Genomic DNA, 16,299 nt, shown 5'->3' on the forward strand with positions numbered 1-16,299 from the left:
CACACTAGATTCAGTTTATTCATCCATTATTCAGTTTACTTAACAGATATTTACTGCACACTTCTTGTGTGCCAGGCAGTTTTTCTAGCTGTTGGGGGCTATAGCGCTGAAGAGGAGTGCTGAACAGGAGCCTGCTTTCTGTCTCTTCTTCCCCACCTAGATGCTGAACTCTCAGGTCATGCTGGATATTCAGTACTGGAGACTCATGGAGCTCAGCGTCTAGGTGAGGAGGGAGGGACAATAAGTCAGGAATTATGTATGCATAGATACCTCTAGGTATTGATGTGTACGCTGAAGGATATAAATAGGATACCACAAGGAAGAGTGAGCTGTGTGTAGTTGTGGTGTGGGATTTGGGGGAGGGAGGTAGGCAGGGCATTGTCCCCCTTTCTAGGTGATGAGGAGAGGCCTTCCTGAGGAAGTGGGTGTTAATTTGAATGATGAGAAAAGTCAGGGGAAGGGGGAAGGTGATTCCCCATGATAGGAATGACAAGTGCCAGGGCCCTTGGTGGATCGAGCTTGGTGCATGTGAGGAATGGAAGAAGGTCCTGGAGACTGCAAGCTGGTGACCAAAGGAGAGAAGTGTGTGTGAAGAGTGTGGAAGGGGATGCAGGACAGAGAGTGGGATGTGCTTATAATGAGAATCCACTAGACAGTTTTAAACTGGGGAGTGACACTATCTGATGGCTGTTTTTGAAAGGTTCTGCTTTGTGCAGAGTGGATTGGTGGGGAGCAAGACTGGAAACAAGAGGACCACTTCAGAGGCTCTTACAGCAGTTCAGGCAAAAGAGGTTGGTGCGCTTAATTTGGGGGTAGCAATGAGGATGATGTGTGTTTTTTTCTTCGGCATGCATTTGAAGGTGTAGCAGCTAATAGTACATGGGGAGTGGGTAGAGGCCAATAGGGAAGGAAAGGAATGACTCAAGGATGACTGCTAGGTTTTTTTGCTTGAATAAATTAGCTATATTTTGAGAGGGTGTAGGTTAGGGGAAGAACAAATTTAGGAGGGTTATGAATCAATCAGTTTTGGACATAGTTCAAGATACCCATGAGACTTGCGGGTGACAAGTTGTACGTATATCTGGAGAAAAGTCAGGTAGAAAGTGGCATATAAATCTGGGAGGAAGGAAGGGTAAGATAAATTTTTAAATTACCAGATATAGATTTTAATTAACATGATTGAGAAATTATTGAGTACAGAAAGAGAGAAGTGGGCTGGAATGCATGCAGAGATGTCATCTTCTTTACTCAATCCCAAATTGATAGACATTCAGGTTATTTCATTTAAATTATAAGTGCATTTAGTGAACACACCTTTGAAATCTTGTCGGATATCTCCTGAGGAAAATTTCCTAGAAGTAGATTATAAGTTGCATGTGAAGTGCTTGAACGGAGTCTACCACATAGTGAGCTCTTGATAAATATTTGTAGCCTTGGTTTATCTTCATCATTCTTACTGTTAGTGAGTGAAAGGCTTTCAGTTGGAAAGACAACATAATGGCTCACAATTCAGACTCTAGAGTCACAATTGCAAGTCTAGGTTCGAATTCTGGCTTTGCTCCTTACGAGCCACAGCACTTTGGGTAAGTCACTTAATCTATTTCCTCATGCATGCCATGTGAAAAATACCAAAGCTCTTTGGAGGGTTGTGAGAGTACAGGTTAAGTGTTGGGGCCTCCCTGGAGCGTGTGGCCTGTGGCTTTACACAACTACAGGTTGGATTCCAATTTCTCCACGTTGTCCAGGGTAGTATCTAGTATCATTCTTATTAACCTTTTCCAATCAGTAGAAATATGGTTTCATGTCATTTTCATGTTTATTGCCTATTTATATTTCTTAGTATGTGAGTTGCATATTTTTATTTGTATTGAAGGTATTCATCTTACTTTAGCATCTTTTTTACCCATTTGTATATCCTAAGTATAGTGATATTTGTCGTATTTGTTGCACATATTTTTTCCCAGGGAAAAAATCTTCACTGTGCTTAGTTTGGTGAGAAAGATGGTTTTATAAATCATTGCTATATAATATTATATGTAGTAATGTAAGCATATGCATTACGCCCTGAGAACACTGGGGGAGGTTGGATTTGGAACAGTGCACATTGAAATTTGAAGGATGAGTTGATATTTGTTAAAGGGACAAGGAAGAGTGGAGTGGGAAGGACATTCCGGGTAGATGATCTGTCTGTGTGGGAACACTGAGGCACCACAGAGCCTGACACGTTTACACATTTGGTGGAACTTGAGCACGGGGCCACTGTGAGGAGGTGCACAGAGATGGCGCTGGTGACTTAGGCTGGCATGAAAAAGCTAGAGCCTCATGCCATGTTCAACTTGCCAGGGAGAGCCATGGAGGATTCTAGGCATACAAAACTGAATTTGTGCTATGGGAGGATCAGAAGTCCTGAGACCAGTTAGAAGCATTGCATTTGTGCAGGCTGAGGGAAAAGAGGCCCCAACTAGGCCTGACTCTGGAGGTTTGTCCTTATTTACCTAGTAAAGCTGAGGGAGTGGCACAGGCAGTAGTCATAACTAGAGGCATCGTGCTGCCCCTGCCATCTTCTATCATGTCCTTTTAATAAAGCTTCTGATTAAACTTACATAATAAAAAAGGATTTGTTAATTAAAGCTCTCAAACACAGATTTATTGATGCCTTACCCTCAAGTTGCTAAACGTTCAAGCGTCCCCACATGTGGGTACTTCTTCTGTGAAATAGGTAGTAGCTGGCACTTATGGTGAGATGTAAGTTGCTAAACGTTCAAGCGTCCCCACATGTGGGTACTTCTTCTGTGAAATAGGTAGTAGCTGGCACTTATGGTAAGATGGGATTTACTAGAGTAAGATTTGCATTGAGCAAGAATTTATGATGACTTGGGCAGTAATAAAACCAACAATCATAATTTATGTTTCATGTTAATACTTTGATATTAGATTATCTACTTATTTTTCAAACTAAAATGAGTCCTCCAATTTTAATACCCCTGGAGGACAGGATTTTAGACATTATGTTTCTGATAAAGTGAGAAGACAAAAAAGTAGTCCTTCTTAATATTTTTATGGCCATCTTACAATATTGGCCCAGCTTATTAACCATTTTTTTGTGGCTTTCCCGTGTGTTGCTGCTAAATCATATCTCCTGCCATCTGTGTTTGTTCATTTTCTGTGTGTTACTGTTACCAACATTATCATTTCATTTTGGACCCTGACATCCATGCTAAATTTATTTTACTGGATTTATTTATTAGAATCCTATTATTACACCCTGTATATTTGCTATTTTGCCCATTTTTTTCCATCCACAGATAAGTTGGATATGATTCCTATATCTTCATCCAACTCATTAATGAAGATATTGAGAAAAACAGAAATCTTTGATATCTGTCTATATCACTTTTGTCCAGGTTGACATCATCCTATGAATTAGCACTCTGAGTAAGGCTGATCATGTGGTAAAAGCAGCCTCTTCACTCTGTTTACACAGCTTGAATTTCTTTACCTTGCTAATACTCATCTTTATGTATTAGAAAAGATTTTGTTCAGAGATACATTTTGTTGTTTCTGATCCTTGCTTTTCCCAGTACAACAGCTTATCAAGTTGAGGCTAAGGATGGGCTGACGTGCATGGGTCTGAGGTCTTCTAGGATTCCTTTCTTAATACTGTTGGTCATCTTATGCAGGATCAGTTATCAAGCTCACAGGCCTCTGTGTCTGTAGGATTTTATTTCTTAACAAGAATGCCGCTTTCTGAAATAGCTTTGCCAAATATCAGTTATTTTAGGTGCTGTTATGTTTTTCATACTCTGTTCCACTCTTACATAGAAGATGTTTCACCTGCTTAGAAGATGTTGTAGACCATGGTCTGAAGCCAGAGCTCAAGGGTTTATTTTAGTTGTTGTTTCGAGAAGCATAATCTAAGATGATGCTTAGGATTTTGATATCTGGGATTAAATAATGTCATAAAGAAAAAAATTTTGAATTATTTTGGAGTGGAGAGCTTCAGATTCTGACCCTAAAGAATGTTAAGAAAGCATTCAGGCACATTTTGGTCAACATCTGTGCATTGAAATCTAGGTCTTAAAACAGTTTATATTTTAAGATTATTTCAGCAGCAAGACAAGAATTTTTTAATGCCAGTACATTTTGTGACAGGTTAACTGGCTCCCTAAGAACTGTATTTGGCTTCCAAATGTATTTTGTTTGGCCCACATAGTGTTTTTTTTTTTTTTTTTAAATTGGAATTGCCAGCATTTAAAAATAAGGATATTTCATAATAATAATAATAAAAAAACTCAAAAAGCAACAACCTGGATTTCCTGGCCTTTTGGAAAAAACAGGAACATCTGTGGCTGTACTGACTGCTCGTCCTCTGTGGTATAATACAGACACAAGGAGCTGGCGAGGGGCTGCCCGCCACCCTGTGTCATGTGAACGGCTCCAGTCATTTCATCTGGCTGGCTCTTGGAGTATGTTTGAGTTTGCACCTGCTGAGTTGAGAGCTTAGCCAATTAAAAGTGTACTTAGAGTTGGAAGGAGAACAGTAAGATGGCAGTTATTTTCCATTTGTTCTCTGAACATGGACTGTCTGGTCTTTGTTATAATGTGATTAGTGGAAGTGCTTGGTAGAGCAGGTGGTGTTTCCCCCAGCAACAGTATTCACCGGACAGGTCGGAGGAGAGCTGAATTTCTAATCACATTGTACATCTACCAGTTTGTTCCTGCAGGTGACAAACAAGGTTTTCTGAAAACAAAACAACCATAAGTTTCTTATGATACTTAAAGTAGGGAAAGCAGGTGCTGGGTCTTAGTTGGGTAATTTGAGAGCTAAGACCTGAGATGTTAGGTGATTTATCTGCGAACCCCTACCTGTCACCTATTCAGTGGTGGAATAGGGACTGGAGTCCAGGACTCCTGACTCCAGCTTAGTTGCTCATTTTACAGTTTAGTGTAATGGCCTGGAGCTGAGATTTGCAGTCAGAGTTGGCTGCAGGTCCCACTTTGCTCCTTACTAGCTGTGTGACCTTTCTGTGCCTCAGTTTTCTTATTATAAAAAGAGGGAAATAATATTAATAATACCAATCTTATAGGATTGATATGAAAATTAAATCCAATTTTGCATTGAAAGAACTTAGAAAAGTGGCTGCTGCTTAATAAACAGTATGTAAATAATGCATAATATCTGAAATGTATGTATAAATTATATTTTACATGATAGAGTTAGCTAAAACCAGCATGTTACCTAGATAGAATTATTGTGTAATTAGTATTTTTCCCCCTCCTAGAATTTAGAAAGGCCTTTAGGGATAGTTTTACTCTATGTATTACCCCCCCCCAAAAAAAAAACCAAAAAAACTTCAATTTGAGCCAGTATTCTTTTTATTAATGAATTTTTGTATAGCAAACAGGTTCATTCAAAAGCATAAAGTTTGTCAGCTTACTCTTCAGAATGTAGACAAACAACTGAATGGTATGAAAATATTTTAAGTCCTCACCGAGGACTCTCTTTGAATGGATTTGCTTCAGTCACCAAATAAATCTTGTACGTGTGGTGGATATAAAGCACTCCTAGATTACGGATTTTACAAAGATAAGGCTCTGATCTTAGCTTATAGTGGAAAAGAGGGCGGAAGGAAGGGAGAGAATGATTTCCGTAATACCTGGTATGATAAGAACAATGCTTAAAGGGGAAATTGATGTCCAGTGGGAGCATAAACAGAGCACTGTCTCTGGTTGGACATAGTGGTCAGCATGAGAACCAAGAGGAAGGCCGGGCACGGTGGCTCACACCTGTAATCCCAGCACTTTGGGAGGCCGAGGCGGGCGGATCACGAGGTCAGGAGATCGAGACTACAGTGAAACCCCGTCTCTACTAAAAAAATACAAAAAATTAGCCAAGTGCAGTGGCAGGCGCCTGTAGTCCCAGCTACTCGGGAGGCTGAGGCAGGAGAATGGCATGAACCCGGGAGGCAGAGCTTGCAGTGAGCCGAGATCGTGCCACTGCACTCCAGCCTGGGCGACAGAGCGAGACTCCGTCTCAAAAAAAGAAAAAAAAAGAGAGAGAACCAAGAGGAAGAGATGCCCCCAGGAAAAGAGTAGAGGAGGTGGAAGAAGATTGCGGAATAGACGTGTGAATTTTAGTGTGGACAGATGTCTGAGCTGTTGGTGGGCCAGCCTCCTGATATTTGGCCTGGAGCTTCAAAGAATGTTAGGGTTAGTGATATAAATGCTATTTAAAGCTTTGCAACTCACTATGGAAGATGGATTGTGTGAGGCCCTTGCCAGAAGGTTGTAAATGACGTGTGCCAGAGGGTGAGGAGGGCCTGAGCCTCCAGAGCAGTAGAAATGGATTTGAGGGAGAGGATGGGGAAAGAGTCAAGGCATGTTTTAGGTAAAAGTGGCAAGTCAAGTGGGAGGTGTGAGGAAGAAGGAAGAGTCAGGGTTACTCAGAAGACGCTGGTGCCATGGGCTAAGACTGGGGCACAAGAGAGCAGGTTTGGAGGGGAAAGTGAGCTTAATTCAGTACATCTGGAGTTTTTGAGGAATCTGAAATATCCAAGTGGATATGAAGCATCAGAATATTTTGTCATGCCTGAAGGAACCTTACTTGAGTGGATTTGTGTAAGTAAGCAAGAAATTGTCTAGTGAATGGTTAGTCTGTAACTGGGAAGAGGCCAATCCTGGGAACATGGATTTGGAAGTAATTAGCATGCAAGTGATGTTATAGCCACAAGCACAGATAATACTGTTAAGTCAGGAAGTGAAGAATAGAAGGAGCAGTGGGCTAAGGAGTCCCACCAAGGAAGCTAAGTAGGAATAGAATCTGAATGGCATCTCAAGTCAGTGAGAGAAGGAATGGATTACCTAATAAGTGGTATTGGGATAAGTGGTAACCATTTAGAGGGAAACAGAAAAGGTGGGTCCTTGACTCAACTGTACACTGAAATTAATTTTATATGGCATGAAGCTTAAAATGTGAAACACCTTGAATATACTTGAAGGCAACATCAGGACAATTTGCGTGGTCCTGGCATGAGAAAAACCTTTATGGTTAGAAACCACAAAGGACAAAATAGAGAAATCTGATCTAGTAAGAGTTAAACAAAATACTCACTGGAAAGTAAAAGTGATTGGGAAATCTATTTGCTATGTATGTAACAGAGTTAATATGCATATTAAGATTTTTTTCTTAGCAGTCATTAAGGAAATGATTAATGCCCAATTAGAAAAAGGGGCAAAAGAGAATAAACAGCTTATAAATAAAGCATTGCAAATTACTAATAAACATACGAAAGGATATTTTAATTACACAATAAAAAGAAATGCCATTTATGGCCCAACAGAATTTTTTTTTTTTTAAAAGACAATCCTTGGTATTAGTGAGAAGTACTGGGAAATGGAGATGTTCCTATTTCTTTTTAGAGGTAAGTTTTCGTCATGTTTTCCTGCATGTTAAAGATTTCTTGGAGGAATGTTCTTCAGGTTGTTTAATAATAGAGTGCGTCATCGTTAAAATGGAAGAAACAAGTTCATTCGTTTGGTAGACGTTTATATTTATTGAAGACTGTTACATACCAGTCACTCTTATAGCGTAGTTGAGGAGCGATATGAGTAGTCACATATTACTCTAAAGTATGATAGAGTGAGTCCTGAAAGATGGAAGAATGGGAAGTATAGGAGACATTGCAGGGGGCACCCCATGGAGGCAGTGGTTTTGGGAGAGGCCTTGAGACCAAAGGGAATGTGGAGTGTTTGGGGAGCTGCTGTGGTGTGGAGAGGAAGGGGTTCATGGCCGTCTCGAAGGGCTGTGCCCACAGTGTGGAACTAGAACTGTGTGTTGAAGCAGTGGGGAACCTAAGCATGGAAGTGATGTATTCAAACTTGTCTTGACATGCTGAGGTTCATAACGGACTGGCTCTTGAATTAACAGGGAAGTCCACACTGCAATGGAGATTACTAAAACTGACATGGAGGATCCTGAAAAACAAAGACTTTGGAAGACAGTCTATTTTTAAAAGTTCCTGGGAAATGCAAAGGAATTAAGAAAAAAAAAATTGACAAGATTATTCTATTTGAATAATAGACCAAAAAGTTATTTTGGGGAATGAATATCCTGCATTATGCACAGTGATAGGTTTGTCTTTATCATGTAGCAAATGTTAAATTTCAATACTATTTTCCTACATGCAGAATGCATATTGAAGTATGATACAGTGGAATCCCTAAGCAGCCGAGCTATCCCCTAACTCAAGTTCCCAGACTGTCACAGTTCACAGTGCCCGACGTGTTTCGTTAATGTTTTTCATGATGCTTGTAGTCAAAAGAATTACCTAACAGTTCTCTTTATGAAATAGCTGGGTCCAAACAATTTAATGAGTATTTATGATCAAGCACTTTAGTAGCAGTTTGAAGAAATAACGTGTATCCACTTAAAAGGAAAAATATAATTGTCCATCTGTCTCTGTGGGGGCACGTTCCAAGACCTTCACAGATGTGAAAATCTTTGGATGCCCAAGTCCCTAATATAAAATGGTGTGGTATTTGTATATAACCTGTGCTTATCCTCTCATATGCTTTAAATCATCTCTAGATTACTTTAAATCATCCCTAATACGATGTTAATGCTACGTAAGCAGTTGTTAAACAGTACTGTTTTTATACTGTTTTTTTATTATTGTACTGTTATCTTTTATTGGTTTTGTTTTCTGAATATTTTCAATCCAAGGTTGGTTGAATCTGTGGTTGCAGAACCCTGGGATATGGAGGGCCTATGGTAGTATTTTTATTTCATTCTTAAAAAGCCTTAATTACTGATGAGATGTGTGAAGCTATTGAGTACTGCATAGCTTCTCAAATCTTGGAAACCAGCACCCTCATTTCCATTTCTACATTGATTTGTTTGGGTAGTACTTGAGTTTCATCCCAGCAATTACTAGTCCCTCCCTCTCTTCACCAAAGATAAAGATACGACGTCAAACAAAAAAAAGTAGCATGACCAAATATTGAAACTGTGGACTACCTTGAACTAATGGTTTTCAGAGTGTTGGACAGATGTGGCTTTGTTTCCCTCAAAAACTTAGATATTCTGTGATAGCTCTGTCAGTTTGCTTTGGTGTCTTGGGGTGCCTCAGTGCAGTTTGAGAGCCAGAGCTTTAACTTAGGTTCCTAGTGTTAGCGTACCTGAGTTAGCATGCAGCCTAACAATGAAAGTATACTGTGTGGGCATATAATCATTTGTGCCTTGGTATTCAGCCAGCTGGCTTAGAGTTTTTGGTGTCTGCTTTGTGCCAGGTACTGCTTGGACACTGAGGGTTACAGTGAACTCAGGGACGTGTTTGCTCTCAAGGATCTGACAGTCTGGGGAGAATTATAAGATTAGGAAGTGAAGCAGTAGAGTAGAAGTCAGCAAACTCTTTCTGTAAAGGGCCAGGCAGTAAATATTTTAGGCTTTGTGGACCATTCAATCTCTATCCCAGCCACTCAGCTCTTAACATTGTCATGGGAAAGTAGCCGTAGGTTGTACTTAAACTAATGGGCGTGGCTGTGTTCTAGGAAGATTTACAAAATCAAGAGGCGGGTAAGATTTGGCCTATGGAACATGAATTGTGCAACCCCATGACATAAATATAATTAAAGTGTTGTGGAAGCAGCAGCAGATGGCATCTAACCTGTGGACTCTAAGAGTTGATGACAAACATACCTCCTGCTAGGAGCATCACTGCTGACTTGAGGAGGGTGCAGATGAAATTAGTAAGAAGGGAAAATGGGTGCTGGCCTAAGGAGTCCTGAAGGGTCCGGCAGCTGTGGAATGGCAGCCATTTTAGTGTGGCCCGGACACACAGCAGGGGCAGTGTGCAAGGCCTCTTTCTAGGTTCTGACTCCAGTTGTATGGATTGTATATTTTCTCTCTTGTTCTTTTTTGTTTTGCACCTCATTTTGGTCAGTCATGTCCTGCAGTAGCTTCCAGAGAATGGGTACATGGAAGGTGATATATCTTTTGACATCTTGCATGTCTTTGTAAAATATATGTTATCCACTCAACAGTTTGAGTATAGAATTCAAGTGTGAAAATAATTTTCACTTGTATTTTGGAAGGTGTTCTTTTTAGCTTTTATTGCTAAGAAGTCTGGTGTGTTCCTCCCCTTCTCAAGAATATTTATGGGTCACACACCCAGTGTCTCATGTACACCCGTAACCTGCTCTGGAGGTGTTGCTGTCACCATCCCTGTGTTGCAATGGGGGTTTGTCCACGCTCACACCGCAAGTCACAGAGGCCTGACTTGAGTAATTTATTCTGATGTTCTTATTCCTAAGCCCTTGTGTATGGCCTCCACTCCCTGGAAACTTGTAACATCTTTGATACAGTTATTTTGATATTCTCAGTGATGCGTCTTGGTATCAGTCTTTTCAAATTCCTTGTGCTGGGTTGTGTGGGCTCTTTGAGGACTAGATTTTTGCTAGGACTAGACCTATATACTGATAAATTTTGCGTACGTCTCTGTTACTGCAGCTATGTACTAGTTAATCTCCTTGAAACATCACTTTGTTCCAGCTTCCCTCTTTCTGAAAAGCTATTCATGCCTTCCTGTGCAATCTAGTCTTCCCAGATAGAACTTCTCAGTCTGGCCAAGTTTATGTTTTTCGTAAGTATTTCTTTCTTTTAACTTGAAGAGCTCCTACACTTCACTTCAGTAACACAATGGAGTCTACCAAACTGCAGAGTTTATGATCCTGAAAAGCCTTCTTCACTGGGAGTTAATGCTGGAGGAATTTAAGATCTTGTGGGAGGGAAATGGGATAAGGAAAATAGTTGCTGGTCAAAGTTTTTAAACAACGTTGATATTTCCTCCTGGGAAACAGTAAAGAAAGGGACACTAGGAAGAATACAAATGAGCAATGCGGGTATTGTTTACTGCCTGTGTGATTGCCCTTGTTTGGGTCAACTCCCAGCATCTCCACTCCTGTGGATGGGTGACCCACTCGTAGGCTTATTTACCTTTACAGTAGTTCAGAGTCTTTTCTCCCTCGAGTGTTCCAGCTTAGCATTTAATTTCTTTTGAGAATTAATGGCAAGGGAGTTATCTCATTGTATGGCAAAAAGATAGATTCTTGAGATAAAAGATGCTTTGGGCTCTCTTAATTCCTTTCACCCTGACTGTGCAGGTATTGCTTGAGGCCTCCTTCTGCACACAAGGCTGGAGGCCTCAGTGCCACCAGGCTAGGTTCGTGCCAGCAGGACATGCTGACTCATTCTCTGTCACATTTCCTGCTCTCTCTACCTGCCTGTCCCCACTACTGCCACCATATTTATGTATATAGAGAGAGGGTTGGGGGACAGGGGAACAGAGACAAAATAAGCAACAAAATGTGTTGGGACTACAGTTTCTGGTATTTAGCTTTACTTTTCTCAGCTCTTTTTTTCTAATTTTCTTCAGCAGAAAAGCCCTAAACCTCATGTACACTGGAACCAGAATTCTCAAGGTTGAGAAAAATACAAGTCAAAGTATATGTATGAACACTCATCTTCACAAACAAGGCCTTTAAAAGCTCAGGGGCACTTGTTGACAGGACCGAACTTTGCCATGTGGGGCCCCGGGCTCAAGTTCTGCCTGTGCTTTATGATGGTCTAAGATTGAAGTCAGCATAGAACCAGATATTTTTCTTTCCGTTCAACAATCTTACAAATTTATTCTGCATGATTACTTTTCTTTAGCAGAAGGGTTTATTGACTTTTTAAATCCTTTAAAATAATTAGTATAGGAAACAAACTCATCACCCTTGGGCAGGAAGGATACTGCCCATGAGCATATTTTCTCTGGCCTTTAGAATGTGTAAAACATATGCATTATTTTCTTACATTTACAAACTTTGGTGTTTCATTTAAAATGCCAGATTTCTACCTCATCTGGAAAAATCAGCATATTTGGTAAAATGAGGCTGGTGGCTGCCACTTTTATGCTAGGCAGAGGGGCTGCAGTTTGCACCTGCTGTGAACATGTTTGTTACTTTCTTTGCCCCTACATATTTGCATTTGCACCCTGTTGCTGCATCCTAATTTTGAAAGTTAGCTCCTGAAATTCTATAAAAATTTATGCTCCTCTAAGGAATAAGGCATTGACAGGGGAAAAAAGTGAATTCTGACAATGTTTCTATCAGGAGTGAGCAGAGAAAAGCTTCACAAGCATCCCTTTTTTCCTGAAAGTACCTCAGAAGGTTCTGTTTGTGTATTGTTCTGGCCCACAGTAAGTCCATTTGAAAATTTTGCTTGGTGGGGAAGTCTGATGTGTTATAAGCACAATATTGTATTGCCCAAATAGACTTGCTCAGAATTCTCTGTATAAATGTATCACACCAGAAAGTCTTCTTTATTATCCTGCTTAAGTTAAGCAGGCTTCAGTGACACTGCCGTTGATCCCTCTGTCCCTGGGCACCGCCTTCCTCCTGCTCACTGACCTCCTCAGCAGAGTCTTTGATCCGTGGCTGTTGCTGGCATAGGCTTTGTTCGAGCTCGCTACTGTCTGCATGCCTGTTCCCTGCCAGCAGGAATGGAATATTACAGCTTTGCTTTGGGAAGTCTCTTATGTGGATCCTGAAGAGAGCATGCCTCTCTGCTCCAATGATTGAGGCTGAAGCAGGGAGGGATTAAGTGATTTACCCTCAGCCATACCACTAATTAGTAATGGAGCCAAGATTAGCATCTAAATCTGGAAGCACCTGGTCCAGAGCTCTTTCTCAGCTGCCTCCCTCCACCCCTTCTTGCACTTCTTCCTGGCATGGCTGTAGGGCCTGTGTCTCTCTTTAGAATAATCGAAACTTATAGTGAGGGACTGTTTCATTTCAAGATAATGTTTAGCCAGTCAGTGAATACGGTTTATGATTATTTTAGTCAGAGTTTGAGTTTTAGGGTCATGTTTGGCTCCATTACTCAGTTATTCTTGTACAGTTGTATAATTCTGTAAATTCAGCAACTGGCATTTTAGACATTTTGTGAATACATTTTCATTCTAGTAAGTAAACTCAGTGACCCTGGAATTGACTAGGAGGTTATTCATTCATCCAGAAAATAATAGAACACTTTTGAAATGTGTGCTCACACCTTGTGCATGTTTTGGTTATAATTAAGCTATTTGGGATTCATTTCCTGGGTTTTTGACGGCACTTAACAGTAGCCAAGAAGAGATCTTGCCATCTGCTTTCACTAAGAAGAATATTTTTTTGAATTCTCTCAATGGGCTCCAGTTATTTAGGTGTTGGATCTCCTTTCTTTTATCCAGTCTCCATTTCTTATCTCTTTTCCCACATTTTCTATTTTTTTTTTTTGTATTTTGTTCTGAAAGATTACTCAATCTTTTTCTTATTTTAATTTTTAATATATGTTTAACTTCTAAGAGCTGTTTTTATTTCCTGTTACTGCTTTTTCATTGCATCCTCTTGTTTTTTATAGTTATGCCATGTTTGCTCTGAGGATACTATTTAGAGTTTTTAGGTTCTTTTTTTTTCTTTTAAGTTTTCTTGTTTCCTATATCATCCCCATTTTCTCTGGAAGTACTTTTTATTTTCCTTTTGGTTATCCTAAATTTCTCTTTAATATTTTACCTTTGCTTGTATGTTTTGTGATCTTTGGTGCCCTGTGCCAATGTTGTAATAAATGAGGCAATTTTAGGTCTGACACAAGAGTTTTCAGTGTATCAGAAGGATCTTGTTGGCTGGCGGTGTCCCTCTAGGAAGAAAGGATGAAGGGTGGATGGGAATTTCATTACTCTAGGGGATCCCTAAATGTCCAGTGTGCAACATCTCCATACCGTTACCCTAGTTTTTTCTTTTTAAATTATTAAATTTGTATGAAATAGAAACTTTCCATCACCATGTAAATGGGAAACAAAACTAATATTATTTGTCATAAATGACTAAACACAAGTTAACGTACTAATAAAATACATAAAAATATCAATCCAGGTATCACTTAAAATTGTCAAAAATTCAGTCTCATGCACTGCTTTTCTACATTTTAGTGGGGTTGGAGTAGAGTTGATAGCCATGTGCTTATAATTTCGTTGTAATTCTATAATTATAGTTATAATCTTTGACTTGAAGCCCATCATTTGAAAATTGGCCTTGTAGTAGATACCTAAAGCAACAGCTGTGTCCAATTATTGATGTCACCACAAGCCAGGGAAGCTTGAGTTTGAGTATCTCCAAAATCTCTAAATGTACAATGTTTCAGAATCTGTCAGAATCTATTCGAGTGTTTGTGTGCACAGTATAAGGTGAGCCTTCAGAACAATCTGAACACCATCTGGAATTCCTCTCCTAACCTAGGACTGACTGCATTGCGCAGACGATGGATATTTACATATGTTTGAAACGACTATCCTGGATGGTGAACAATAAAAGAATGAGGACTGCTTCAAATTTCCAGTGGCTGTTATCAACATTTATTCTTCTATATCTAATGAATCAAGTAAATAGCCAGAAAAAGGGTAAGTGCATCAGCCTTCCAGAGAATGAACAGATTGCAGTTTTATTTCCATTTTGATGACGAAGCAATTTTGTCGCTTTATTGACCTCTTTAGGATTTTGTTGGTTAAAATTCATTTTTTTGTCATCTTTTTTCTATGTACTTTTAGTTTCTTTTAAAAAGATCCTTAATGATAGATCAAAATATTATTTTACTATGAAAAAATATAATTTACGTACAATAAAATTTGCCTTTTTAAGATTCAGTTCTGTGAGTTTTGACAATGAATATAGTTATGTAACCACCAGCACAATCAAGATAGGAAACAGCCCCGGCACTGCAAAAGCTTCCTGGCTCCTGTGTAGTCAGCCCTTCCAGGCCCATCCCCTGCCAGCACTGCCTTGTCTCCACAGACACTGTTTTCTGTCTCTATAATGTTACCTTTTTAGAATGTCATATCAATGAAATCCAAATATTTTTAAATGTATTATGTTACATCTTAAATATATTAAGAATGTTTATGTAGATATTTTATAGCTTATTTATGTAAAGAAATTATCATCCTCCTGCCCCTTGGTTTAGTTTTTATATTATTTCCATATTTAAACAGATCTCTTTTCCCCAAGGTCATTCATTAAATTACTTTATTATTATGATTATTGCTGCTTTATAATGTGAGTACTTTTAATGTAATATTTGTTTTCCTGTCATATAAATAGCTTTATATTTATTGCTACAGTGAATATCATACCAACCATGTACAAAAACAAAAACATTTTTCATAAACATTTATAGAATCTGAGATGGACTACCTTTTTTATTCTATAGTTGCCTTTTCCCCTTGTTTCCCTCCTTTCTTCCCTCTTTCCCTCTCTCTTATACCCCCCTTCTTTTTAGTCATTTTCTTTTCGGGGTGACTTTTTTCATTGCATAGTGCTTACATATTCCATGATGTAATGTTATTTTATAGATGTGAATAAATACTAGTAGGATTGTAATCTTCTGAATTGTTACTTTCCAATTGTTTAGGCCCACACCAAAAATATATTTCTCAAATGAACTCATGAGTTTATTACTGTTTAAATTTAATATACTTCGTAATAACCTAAAGATTAGTTATGGGAGTTCTACCAAGGGGGGCAGTCTGGTAGCAAGCAATGAAGTGGGGGTGGCTAGGAATTTCAAAGTTCTGTTTAAAGACTTGGAGGGCACATCATTTTTACTTAAGAATTCTTTGTTTTTGTTTTTTGTTTTTTCCTCAAGTGGGGTTATTGAAGATTCAAGAGGTGCTAGAATCCCCTCAAGCCCTCTCTTGGTCCCATTATTGAATCTACATGACTAGCCACTCAACCCCCTTAATTTGTCTTAGTTGCTTGGAAGTGGAATTTTTGATAGCAGCCTAACCCCAAAATGGTCTAGTAGCTGGCCCACTTTCATCAGTTTACCCTTTAGTTTTTTTTTTTTTTAACCAAAGCTGCAGAAAGAAATAGAAAACCAGTCTATTCCCATGACTGCAGGATCATCTCTTTGAAAAAAAACAGGGGCTCTCTGCAGACACACATGCTTGTGTTTACAACTGAAAATGTTTGACCTTTTAGAGTGCAGTTGACTTATTCAGCATATTCTGTGTGTGTGTGTGTGTGTGTGTCTCATTCTCCAGGGGCTCCTCATGATTTGAAGTGTGTAACTAACAATTTGCAAGTGTGGGACTGTTCTTGGAAAGCACCCTCTGGAACAGGCCGTGGTACTGATTATGAAGTTTGCATTGAAAACAGGTAATTTTAATGTACTTTAACTCGCAATGAGCTAGGTTGAATTGCAGAAACGACCCTCAGTTCTTACTT

At 39.3% G+C, this 16,299-nt stretch overlaps 1 protein-coding gene across 1 annotated transcript in view; it reads left to right on the plus strand.

Moving 5' to 3' along the window:
* LIFR (LIF receptor subunit alpha) overlaps window positions 1-16,299 on the plus strand; it is an 82,434-nt gene that overhangs the window by 11,699 nt on the left and 54,436 nt on the right. The window contains exons 2-3 of the mRNA XM_055245644.2: window positions 14,317-14,477; window positions 16,116-16,230. Coding sequence (XP_055101619.1) covers window positions 14,339-14,477; window positions 16,116-16,230 — 254 coding nt within the window. The 5' untranslated portion in view covers window positions 14,317-14,338. The remainder of the gene's footprint in view (window positions 1-14,316; window positions 14,478-16,115; window positions 16,231-16,299) is intronic.

This window comes from Symphalangus syndactylus, chromosome 16 (assembly GCF_028878055.3).
Source record: "Symphalangus syndactylus isolate Jambi chromosome 16, NHGRI_mSymSyn1-v2.1_pri, whole genome shotgun sequence".
Lineage (NCBI taxonomy): Eukaryota > Metazoa > Chordata > Mammalia > Primates > Hylobatidae > Symphalangus > Symphalangus syndactylus.